This window comes from Wyeomyia smithii, chromosome 2 (genome assembly GCF_029784165.1).
Source record: "Wyeomyia smithii strain HCP4-BCI-WySm-NY-G18 chromosome 2, ASM2978416v1, whole genome shotgun sequence".
Taxonomy (NCBI): domain Eukaryota; kingdom Metazoa; phylum Arthropoda; class Insecta; order Diptera; family Culicidae; genus Wyeomyia; species Wyeomyia smithii.
Genome location: NC_073695.1, coordinates 212,584,914 through 212,597,413, shown reverse-complemented (window position 1 = coordinate 212,597,413; position 12,500 = coordinate 212,584,914). Strand labels below are relative to the sequence as shown.

The 12,500-nt window shown below is 30.2% G+C and overlaps 2 protein-coding genes across 3 annotated transcripts in view; one reads left to right on the top strand and one right to left on the bottom strand.

Moving 5' to 3' along the window:
* LOC129723745 (uncharacterized) overlaps window positions 1-9,617 on the top strand; it is a 94,349-nt gene extending 84,732 nt beyond the window's left edge. Inside the window, exon 3 of the mRNA XM_055678148.1 lies at window positions 7,219-9,617. Within this exon, the coding sequence (XP_055534123.1) occupies window positions 7,219-8,411 (1,193 nt within the window). The 3' untranslated portion in view covers window positions 8,412-9,617. The remainder of the gene's footprint in view (window positions 1-7,218) is intronic.
* On the bottom strand, window positions 2,012-12,248 carry LOC129723746 (uncharacterized). Of its 2 annotated transcripts, XR_008727806.1 has the most exons (7): window positions 12,095-12,248; window positions 11,160-12,036; window positions 10,591-11,091; window positions 10,317-10,511; window positions 9,720-9,881; window positions 2,286-2,430; window positions 2,012-2,036 (listed from the first exon to the last, which is right to left on the bottom strand). XR_008727806.1 is itself a non-coding variant. In XM_055678149.1 (6 exons), exons 1-5 carry the CDS (start codon window positions 12,166-12,168, stop codon window positions 9,762-9,764), a joined length of 1,767 nt encoding a protein of 588 aa, XP_055534124.1. In that variant the 5' UTR covers window positions 12,169-12,248; the 3' UTR covers window positions 2,260-2,430; window positions 9,720-9,761. The 2 variants fall into 2 exon arrangements, 1 of the variants encoding a protein (XP_055534124.1); XM_055678149.1 differs by lacking the exon at window positions 2,012-2,036 and having other exon boundaries at window positions 2,260-2,430.
* Window positions 12,249-12,500: the final 252 nt, after the last annotated feature.

The window sequence follows — 12,500 nt, the reverse complement described above, 5'->3', positions numbered from 1 at the left end:
TGGATAAAAATGACATAATTACATGTAGGTACTAACTAACAACACAAAGCTTTAAACTTACACACTAGTCTGCCGTTTTTCGTTTCTTAAACATTTAACACTGATTCTTTAAGGTTTCGCGTTAATTATTTGTCAATGCATAATTTGTCTTAACTTGTCTAATGTCTAATAAATATCGGGAAAAAAATCGGGAAAAATATAGTTTGACTTTGCGGAAAACTAAAACTGTATCGGGTTTTTCAAAACTTTATTAATGAAAGGTATCAAACAATTGTTTACAATTTCATTATCAGTTCGCATGAAAAACGAATTAAAAAACAAAACTTATTCAAGTCACTCCAGAAATTCATGATCGATTTTTGTCGCAAATGTTAGCAGAAGAGTAGGTTCCAGGGTTTTTATGTCATCGAACAATCGCTTCAGATCCGCTGACAATTTTTCGTCAAGACCAAATAATGTAAATTCCTTCTGTAAAACTTTGCTTAAGTTCGCTGAATCACCGCTGGTGTCTGATTTCTATAATACTTCTGAATCACCGATTTCAGCTCTTGCTACATTTCATTAGAAACTGAAATTTCCAATATTTTTAGTTTGTTGAAGATCAAGCTGGGTGTTAGGCAGGCAGGTTTTAGAGCATTTTAATGTCACGTAAATAATGTAAAATTGCCACGACCTGAGTATTATTTTGTTATTTATTTCGCATTGATTTAGGGTAGTTTGGGGTAATTTGGACCCCTGGGGTGAAATGGACAGGTGCTTTATCTTGAAAAGTATTACTTTTTTGGGTTTCATATACTACTACATCCTTTCCTTGGACTACTAAACCCTAATTAACATAAAAATTTCATGGTTTGCTGTGACAGGTGCACCGCAGTGCCTATGTAAACAAAGAAAACATCAAAAGTTGATGTTGCTGTAGGTTTTACGCTCGTGTATTTAAGGTTTTTTTTGAGAACTTCTTCAATGTTTTCAGTCTAATCAGCTTTGCAGCCGTGTTTGTCTAGTAAAAGACTACATTTTAATGAAAGATTGCGATAAGTTTGATCGAAAATAGTGGAAGAAATTGAGTTTTTAGAAAGGCCTCTTGTTTGGGGTAAAATGGACAGTTTTTTTGGGGTTATATGGTCAGGTGAGTTTGAAGTAAATTCTTTTGCCGGACTGATGCCGCGGGCATATAAAAACGGACGGATAGACGGCGGTGTACAAAGGATGAACTGTGAAAAGTACTGCAGGCAACCCGGGATAATTTATCTGTACGAAAAGTGTTTTCAATACCTCGCACAGTGGCGGGTTTCTGAACAAAAGTTGAAAAAAACCTAAATTTTTTTCTAAAATGATAGAAAATGACGTATAATGCCATTTTTTGGAGGCTGAACTCATTTCTGATGTCAAAAAATGTTATTCACCTAAAATGCCGTTAAACCTTTCTTATTATCAGATTTATATTTTGTTCGGATGATGGATGCTGAACATTGGTATACTTGTTCTTTATCGAAAAACTTTATACCCTTACTTTTTTTGTTTGGTCCTTAGTGTGATCTGTTCGGGTAACCAAATCTTTAGCAAATCTTCATTCATAAATTGCTTTTAGCTGCAATTGATTTAATATTAAAACTAAAACGGATGCTATTCTATTTAGTTACTCACAATCTTGGTGTTCGATCACAATCGATAATGCTGATCTCCGACCTATGAGCTTATCTTCAATGTTCTCCGCACGTGTAACAACCGACAAATCAGTTTCAACTATGTTGCTATATTTAAAAAATTGTAACTTTTGAGCCGTTTGACCGATTAAAAGATTTAATGGAAAATTTAAGGAATTTGATAGGCCTTTCAAGGGAAAATAAGAAATTGTACCTCAAAGTACATTCGTTATATATTTTCCCGTTTCGCGGATTCGGGATTAACGGATTTGGAACGACGATATGCAAACCGGGACCCGAAAATTTGAAAAATACGGTTAATTTCCCATGGGCTGTTGATTATCCGATCATTCCGAACTGTTTCACAAGACTGTACGCTACACATGAGTTCTGAAATACATGATTTTTGGCTTTCAGGCAAACTTGATTTGAAAAAACTGGTTGTATTTTTGTAAACGTAGGGAAATGAAAAAAAAAATAACATAAATTTCCCTTCAAAACGAAACTTGTTGATCCAAAATTAACATGATCCAACATCAACATCCTAAAATCCCGGTATATATCTACTTTATTTAGAATAATCTATCATGGTCCCCGTTATCTTTCAGAAAAATTCAGGTTTTTCAGAAGCACACGTACCAGAAGCTTTGTTTTGACACAATTCATTACTTCTCACTATCGTGATTCGTTTTTCGTGCGAGCAATTGCTTTATGGAACCAGCTCCCAGCCGACATTAAAAATACTAATTTACGAGGGAGGTTCATGCGCAGGTGTGTAGATTGGCTAGAAGAAAAGAATTAAAAATTTTAAAGTAAAAATCAATGGATCTTGAGTTAATGAGTTCAAAATAATTAATTAAAATTTAAGATGTGGTTACATTCAATCCAATTGTAGAATTAAAGAAGGAGAATGCCTTACTCTACAAGTATACTTTGCAATAAATAATTAATAATAATAATAATAATAATAATAATAATAATAATAATAATAATAATAATAATAATAATAATAATAATAATAATAATAATAATAATAATAATAATAATAATAATAATAATAATAATAATAATAATAATAATAATAATAATAATAATAATAATAATAATAATAATAATAATAATAATAATAATAATAATAATAATAATAATAATAATAATAATAATAATAATAATAATAATAATAATAATAATAATAATAATAATAATAATAATAATAATAATAATAATAATAATAATAATAATAATAATAATAATAATAATAATAATAATAATAATAATAATAATAATAATAATAATAATAATAATAATAATAATAATAATAATAATAATAATAATAATAATAATAATAATAATAATAATAATAATAATAATAATAATAATAATAATAATAATAATAATAATAATAATAATAATAATAATAATAATAATAATAATAATAATAATAATAATAATAATAATAATAATAATAATAATAATAATAATAATAATAATAATAATAATAATAATAATAATAATAATAATAATAATAATAATAATAATAATAATAATAATAATAATAATAATAATAATAATAATAATAATAATAATAATAATAATAATAATAATAATAATAATAATAATAATAATAATAATAATAATAATAATAATAATAATAATAATAATAATAATAATAATAATAATAATAATAATAATAATAATAATAATAATAATAATAATAATAATAATAATAATAATAATAATAATAATAATAATAATAATAATAATAATAATAATAATAATAATAATAATAATAATAATAATAATAATAATAATAATAATAATAATAATAATAATAATAATAATAATAATAATAATAATAATAATAATAATAATAATAATAATAATAATAATAATAATAATAATAATAATAATAATAATAATAATAATAATAATAATAATAATAATAATAATAATAATAATAATAATAATAATAATAATAATAATAATAATAATAATAATAATAATAATAATAATAATAATAATAATAATAATAATAATAATAATAATAATAATAATAATAATAATAATAATAATAATAATAATAATAATAATAATAATAATAATAATAATAATAATAATAATAATAATAATAATAATAATAATAATAATAATAATAATAATAATAATAATAATAATAATAATAATAATAATAATAATAATAATAATAATAATAATAATAATAATAATAATAATAATAATAATAATAATAATAATAATAATAATAATAATAATAATAATAATAATAATAATAATAATAATAATAATAATAATAATAATAATAATAATAATAATAATAATAATAATAATAATAATAATAATAATAATAATAATAATAATAATAATAATAATAATAATAATAATAATAATAATAATAATAATAATAATAATAATAATAATAATAATAATAATAATAATAATAATAATAATAATAATAATAATAATAATAATAATAATAATAATAATAATAATAATAATAATAATAATAATAATAATAATAATAATAATAATAATAATAATAATAATAATAATAATAATAATAATAATAATAATAATAATAATAATAATAATAATAATAATAATAATAATAATAATAATAATAATAATAATAATAATAATAATAATAATAATAATAATAATAATAATAATAATAATAATAATAATAATAATAATAATAATAATAATAATAATAATAATAATAATAATAATAATAATAATAATAATAATAATAATAATAATAATAATAATAATAATAATAATAATAATAATAATAATAATAATAATAATAATAATAATAATAATAATAATAATAATAATAATAATAATAATAATAATAATAATAATAATAATAATAATAATAATAATAATAATAATAATAATAATAATAATAATAATAATAATAATAATAATAATAATAATAATAATAATAATAATAATAATAATAATAATAATAATAATAATAATAATAATAATAATAATAATAAAATCAGATCAAAAATGAGGGAGTTACAGGTAAAGTAAAACTTAAAATTGTGATTTTCGAACATAAAAATGATTGAAATTTCCTGACACAGCGACATTCAAAGTGCTGCCAAAAATTGGTATATCATCCTATTCTCATGAAACTTACATCACACATACACTGACACACACATACACACACAGTCACACACACATACATACACACATACACACGCATACACACACGCGCACACACACGCACACACACGCGCACACACGCACACAAAAACACACGCACACACACACAAACGCGCGTGCGCGACACACGAATGCATACTCAGTTTCTAGTATGAATAATTGGAAAAGGGTAATTATTTTGGCCTATGGTGGAACCACTGTGCAATGCCTAAGAATTGCAGTTATCATTCCGTTTTCCTAATACCACCTTCTACTGTGTTATAAGCAACTATTGATACTATTAAACTCACATTTTCTACTCTGTCCACATCACCCCAAACACTGTCCATATTACCCCAATAGCTGTCCATTTTCACCCCAAACGATTTTTTTATGTTCGAAAATCATTATTTTTAGTTTCGTTATTCTTTTGTTCTTTTGACCTCAATATCATGATTTTTTCGTGCAGAAATATAGAAAACAGATCAATATTACTATAATACATTACGTTAATGGGATAGAAAAGACAGGTTACGAAATAACAGGAGTTTTCCTTAGAGGGTCCAAATTACCCCAAACTACCCTACGGGTTTCAAGTTTTTTTTTTATCAATTTACAGGTTTCAAAATTTTTTGTCAATAAACAAAGAAAAAAAACAAGCAACTATCCGCTTAGTAGTGAACCGAAAAAAGACAATAGACGAAGCAAATATTTGCTTAATTTTTCGTTTACTGAATAAGATAGCTTATATTTTTGACAAATAATTTGATATTACACGGCAAGCAAATATTGATCGTCATTTCAAGCAAATATCTGCTTCGTATAGAGTACACTTTGAAGCTGCTTTACACTCTTACGACGTAAGTTTCGCGTTTTGATACGATATTTGGTTTTATTGTAATATTGCATGAGAAAATTTTCGAGGAGCTCGGGAATCCCGGGAATCGTTCCCAGGATTGCGAACCTTATTTTGTATGCCCAAATGCTTCTTTAGAACAACGTTTTCTTGTAAAATGTGACCTACAAATATTAAGTACAAAAAACTAACTTTTGTATAAAATACTCTGTAAATCTGTACCCAATGAAGATATTGTTTATGCAACCAAGTTTCATATTTTTACATGTTCTAAAACTTTGCCAAACAAACCTTTTTTCTATCTCTTCACACAAAAAAGCTAGTTTTTCTAATATATATGAAAACCTACTGTAACACATGCTCGCCGTACTCTAATATGTGTGGATTGGGACTAATGGAACCTACAAGCGTTTTTAGTACTTCAGCTTAACTTCAAGGAAAAGTATTGACATCATGGGTCGACTTGCCTCTTTTTACCCTATACGTTCTTGAAGTTATCAAAAAAAAATAAGCTAAAATATGATATAACTTTGTTAGGAAAAGTACTGGAGATGTTCAGTCTTTGGCAAAAATGTGTGTTTTGTATACCCTAACAATTCCTCCGAATAACGTTTACTTGTGAAATGCAACCAACAGAAGTTAAGAACAAAAAACTAAATTCTAAGTAACTTTCATAACTTTATAACTTTGTACTAAATGAAGATAGGAATTTTGTTTGTTCAGCAAAGTTTAATGTTTTTAAATTTTCTTCAACTTTGCTGAGCAAACCATTCCTCTATCTCTAAAACATAAACTAAAAAAAATAATAAAAAAGTTAGTTTTTTTATTTTCAATATAGTAAAGTTTCCATAACTTTTGACAATTTGAGATTATATGGGTCGGTCATACAAACAATTGTTCCTAAGCCACTATTAAGCTAGGATGAAGGTGAAAAGCTCTATAGAATTAAGTTCCACTGTTTGTCCTATTTGACCACTGTGCAGTATAATAGTCATTGTATATTTTACTAGTCTGTGGCGAAGTGGATTCGGGAAATATATTATTCAGCATAAAAAAGCGCTATGTAAATGAACGCAACTCTGAAAACCCAGTGAAAAAATATTCCATCGAAAAAAATCGAAGATTGATTATCCCGATCATCCTCGAGCCCGTGAAATAATTATACGCCTTAAATGATCGTTTCGAATAGAATTGGTTATTAAATAATTTGAATCAAAATTAAAAATTATTTATGAAGAAAAAAAAAATAAAAATTGCTCACTCAATTGATCAATACAAGTGTTGATGAAACTACCCGTTTTGTTGAGATTATCGTTTAAACAATTTTTAGGCCCATGTAGCCGATTCTTGGAAGTTGCCTTTTAGGGCTTTGTACTTCGCATTTAAACCCAGTCGATTATTTTACACATGAAAAGAATATAAAATGCTACAATTCTGTATCACTGCGACATCATGTTACTGTCTATTACAAAATTCCACCCCCGATTCGTAGAGCACAAACAAAACAATCTAACTTTGTTTCGTTTATTTTTTATCTTTCAGGACATCAACTGAATCACCAGAATCTTAGGCGCAAGCGATCGTTGAACAACAACTACGACCTGGTCTATATCCGCTTTGATATACCAACCAGAAACAGAAGCACCGGTGAACTCGCAGAGCTCGACTCGCCTTCGTTCTTTAAAGGTGCGTCCGACGAACAGCAGGACCATCATCATCATCATCATCAGCACCAGCATCACCACCATCGCCACCATCAGACCCTCTCGGAGCTGCCCCCAATCTCACCAGAAAACATCGAAGAATCGTCACTAAACATAATGTTAACCAGAAGGCAAAATAGCGAACGTAGCGCAAATGGCTATAGTAAACATCAACAACAGCAACATCTGACACCGTCGCCGGCGGTCAATGAGGACCTAAGGCAGCAGCATCCCTCACATCACGGCCGACGCAAGGGGCGAGTCAAATTCAAACACAACAACCAGAATGGCGTCGACGAAGGCAGCAGCTCGAGAACTGCTACCGGTCACATTTCTGGCAAAAGTATTACGTTACATATCTACCAACTGGTAGAACCCTACGAACGACATCTATTAACATCGAAATCCATCCACGTATCGGAAATTGCTCTCAACGATAAAAAGTGGTACCAGCTACCGCTGGACGAAGCAGTCCGCACGTGGCTTGACGGTACCCGCAAGAATCTCGGACTGGAAATCTACTGCGAAAATTGTTACAGCAACAATATCTTCGTGATTCACGATTCTTCCCCCTTTTTCGGAAGCTACGACGAAACACCGGTGCTCAATGTAGTAGGAAAACTGGTCCAGCGCGAAAAGCGATCCAAGGTACGGCGCTACCGCCCAATCATGCGTGATTACCTATCCCCACCTAAGTCGACATCGTGTACGCCAAACAACAAACGCTGCTGCCGGCATCCGTTACTGGTAGACTTTCGAGATATCGATGGCTACGACTTTATCATTCAACCGAAAATATTCGACGCTGGCTTCTGTCGAGGTCGCTGTCCGTTGAAATTCAATTCCGCTAGTCATCACGCCCTAATACAAAGTCTGCTGCACGAACATTTCAAGTATGACGTCCCGAAGCCGTGCTGTGCGCCGTCCCGATTGGATCACGTCGATTTCCTGCATGCCGACCCAAAAAATCCTCAACGATTACAGGTGTCCACCTGGAGCGACATGCGCGTCACCGAGTGTGCTTGTTCGTGATCTGTTTACTGTCCGATTGACCCGAAGGGCAAAAATGGACCGATTCTTGCATTTAACAACTGGGCTTCGGCCCAGTTCAAACCAATGGACAGGCAATGAAAACCCCAGACAGACAACGATAGTATTATTCATCGCGACAAACAAAACGAGTGTGTTTTTGTAGAGTATGTAGAAAATACGATTCCAAGAAATAGAAAACCAAAACTTACGCCGATAGATGCAATCCTAATGAAAGGAGGAAAAAAATTAACAGGATTGAATAAAACTAATATACAATTAACTTCACATGCATTAGATAGTGAAAGAGAATGAGAGACATGCAGGTTGTATTATGCTTCAAATATCAAAGTTCCCTGACTCTAGTTTAGTTCCATTATCATCATATTTATAAAATATTTATTTGTAGAAAGTATAACGAGGAGCTTTTAGGCTAAATTAGGAGTAAGCAGTAGAAAACATACGAAGGTACACTCTATTCTCTCCAAACTCGAAAACTCAACTCTCAGCCAAAGCCAAAATAATGAAGCAAAACTTTTTTTATTTCTATTAAGCATTATAGAAGTTCGCCAATATGTTGAAGAGAAAGAAAAAAGAAACTGTGAGCTAATTGTGTACAATTTGATTATTTAATAATTTTTACAACAAGATTGTTTTTTTCTGAGTTAAGTAATTATTTATGTCAGGAAAAGCGTATATTTTGTAGGTAAGATTTCGGAAACAAATAGAATAAATTCAACAAACATATTTCATGATGCCATCCCAAGCATAGGAAAAAAAGTAAAACCAATTTAAACAGTGTTGACATGAATACAATATACAGTATCTAGAGAAATCTAGAATCTACATACAACGGATTTTTTTTTTGTCTTTAATGAAAGAATTCGGCTGTTAGCCTGTCTATAATATTGGTCGCTCTTACATCATGCCCAAAAATTGAGTTAGGCGGTTCCACGTCGTGAAAGTCTTTAGCAAACTTTGGCACAGAATCACAGGGGTAGTTCAAGCAATTTTCCACCTTACGTGTAACCACGCGCCTTTGTCATCTGATTATTGAATTGTTTTCTGATTCAAGCTTAGGTGGTATAATATTTACCAAAAATAAAAAGATGCAACGTAGTAACAACAAACAAGGCAACAAAAAGAGTCGAATCTTGTAAAATTTTACGTTCTACAACGAATTCGGGTGAAAATGTTTTAAATCAAGTCATCAAAATTATTAAAAGCAGGTTCATTATACAAGATTTAATTGAATAACATATAAATCCAAATGTCAGATAAATGCAAAAAATAACTTCACATGGTACTTACGCAACTCGAGAGCGTAATAGTCTTCAACTGGATATACAACAATCAATGTAAACGATAACGAGTGATTTTACTGACGTCCTTATTAAACTCCGCAGTGCTACCTTCCACAGAATACTTTTGAAACATGTTTTGAAAAACAGCTCCATCCAGATAACTTTCATCCTGAAAAATAGAATTTGTTACAAAAATCTTATCATGGAGCATTTTCATGCCTTACAGTAAATGAGGATTTTATTCCTTGTTTTCGCACAAAATGGTACGATGAATCTCGGAACTCTCAACGAATAAGCTGTTAAATGAATCAGGGCCACCAAGTTTTAATGAAAACTCAAAATATTTCAAAACTTAGTTTCATAGAAGAACTAATATTTGAATTTATCCCAAAAGTTTTTTAGTGAGTACAAAAGTGCGTACAGATTTTTGTACAATTGTTATAGATACAAAAAATAGCAAAATGACATCAAATGACGAAATAAATGTTACAGCTGTTGAAAATATACAATTTTTAGCCCAAACTTGTACGATAACAAAATTGACAATCCTCATTTTTGCTGCGTTTTAAGCTGAAAATGCTCTATACCATTCAAGAAATCATACCATGAATGAATCATCCAAACCGGCACAATAAAAACTGTGCTTGATTAACGTACGCATTTTGACATAGGTGAAATACAAATGAAGTGCTCGAAGGTGCAAATTCTCCGGCAACGGGACCTCATCCTCCGAATCGCAACGACATTTGTGTATGGCTATCAAAAATATATCCGCTTCAATTCTGTCGATCATATGCAGCTGAAATAAAAATCCAAAACATCACATCACGATCCAGAAAGAATCGGAACTGTTTTAGTTTTCGTTGGATTATACTAACAGACACCATGAATGCTAATGTAACACTATCTTGGAAGTAGGATCGTTGGTCGGTCCTAATGAAAAAGCCCAGTGCAATCCTATCCAGTTGCATCCCGATGACAAATTCCAGTAAACAAACGTTGAAGTCAGGAATAACGATCAATGCTTGACCCGCAAGCGAAAACATGTAATCTAAGGAAGGAATAATCAAATCCGTCGGATATTCCGGTTTCAGCTCTACAGTCTGGTAGGGTTCCATGTGGTTACGCTTGACGTTAACATGTCGAACTAGCGAGCGGTCCTTTTTGTGCTGTAAAACTACACCACAAACACGTTCATAAAAGGAAACAAATATTTCGTACAGATCTATTCCGTGGTCTTGCCAGTAGCGATAATCGACGAAAGTAATCGAGCAAGTGAATGCTATTCCATGATAGATATCGTAATTGAAGGAATCCTGCCTTTTCAATTGAACGCTAACCGAATCGTTGTTCTGTTCACTAGAAAGAACAATCGAGTCCTACCAAATAACAAAAGATTTATAACTTTACGAGCAGACTACAAGTCATTATCAATTGAAATACTCACAATATTGTATCCATTACAAACGGCCTTGAAGTCAGCGAATTTATCAATGTATTTTTGTTCACCGAATAAGTCACGAGCGATTTTTAGATAATCCATCTCTTGAAGATTAGCGGCAGTCTTTTTAACATAGGCGGTGATATCTCGAAAAAGTGTCTGGGGACAGTTTAGCACTTTGATGCGCTCCAGAAAATCATAGAATGTGGGACTTTCATTATACCAACCGTATAATGCAGCCAACACACGTGTCTGTTTGGAGGATAGTCGCAGAGTTCGCCGAACAACCAGCGGATCAAACTCGGCAATTTCCATATTCGTCGTTGAACAATCGGCCATCGACCATAACTTGTACTTTGGAAACTCTATTCCACTGTACAGTAACAAAACAAAATTTTTCGAAATAATTGCCATAGCTTGGTGCACACAGGCGTATTTGGCAATTTCTTGGTGTCGCGAATTATCCCAAGCCCACAAGACTTTTCCCGATTTTCTCGCAATCTTACAAATCGATTCTGTCCAGACCCGTTCGATTGGAATAAACTTGGCATCGGATGCTACATGGCTATAATGAGCAAGCCCTAAACGATCTATGATATTCATCTGAAGTACGTAGCGCCAATCCTTACTGCTATTCTTAGAGTCGTCTTCATCCGGTACGGTTTGACCACTGATATCCATGTAAGCACCATTGGTTATGAATATTAGCTCCGCCCCAAATTTTTTTAATTTCGCAACAAATTCTTCTAATTCCTTAATCCGGAGTCGGGAGATTCCACAGAGGTCACGCATCTTACCAGCGGTATTATTTCGGTGCAAATAACCACCAAGTTGATCAAAGTACATCAAATCGATGATTATTATCGGATTTTTATTGTGTTTACTGCAAAAAAATATATAGGTATCATATTTACTTAAAATTTTCTTCATATTTGAAATACCGTTGGTATTGTGTAATCTGTTCTTTTATAGAAACTGTTTCAGAAGGACAACTTCTTCCCATGTGAAACGTCATTTTGGTCAAATATTAATAAAACATGTATGTACTTGATAATAAAAATTTTCACTTGACGAACTACATTTATGTGCACAACTTTGAAACGGAAAATGAACACTAGGGATGTTTTATAATTTCAACATAATCGATATTTCCGTCTAAAACGAAACATTCACACGCTCATCAAAATAAGTTAAAATATTATTAGATATTAGACCCTGGCCGTATGAATCAGGGCTATGCTATAAACGTCAAATACGATATAACAGTCGCGTTACCAAATTTTATAGCGGTACCACTGACGTTACGGTACCTCTGACACATAGCAAGACACGACAAAATTTGTCAGT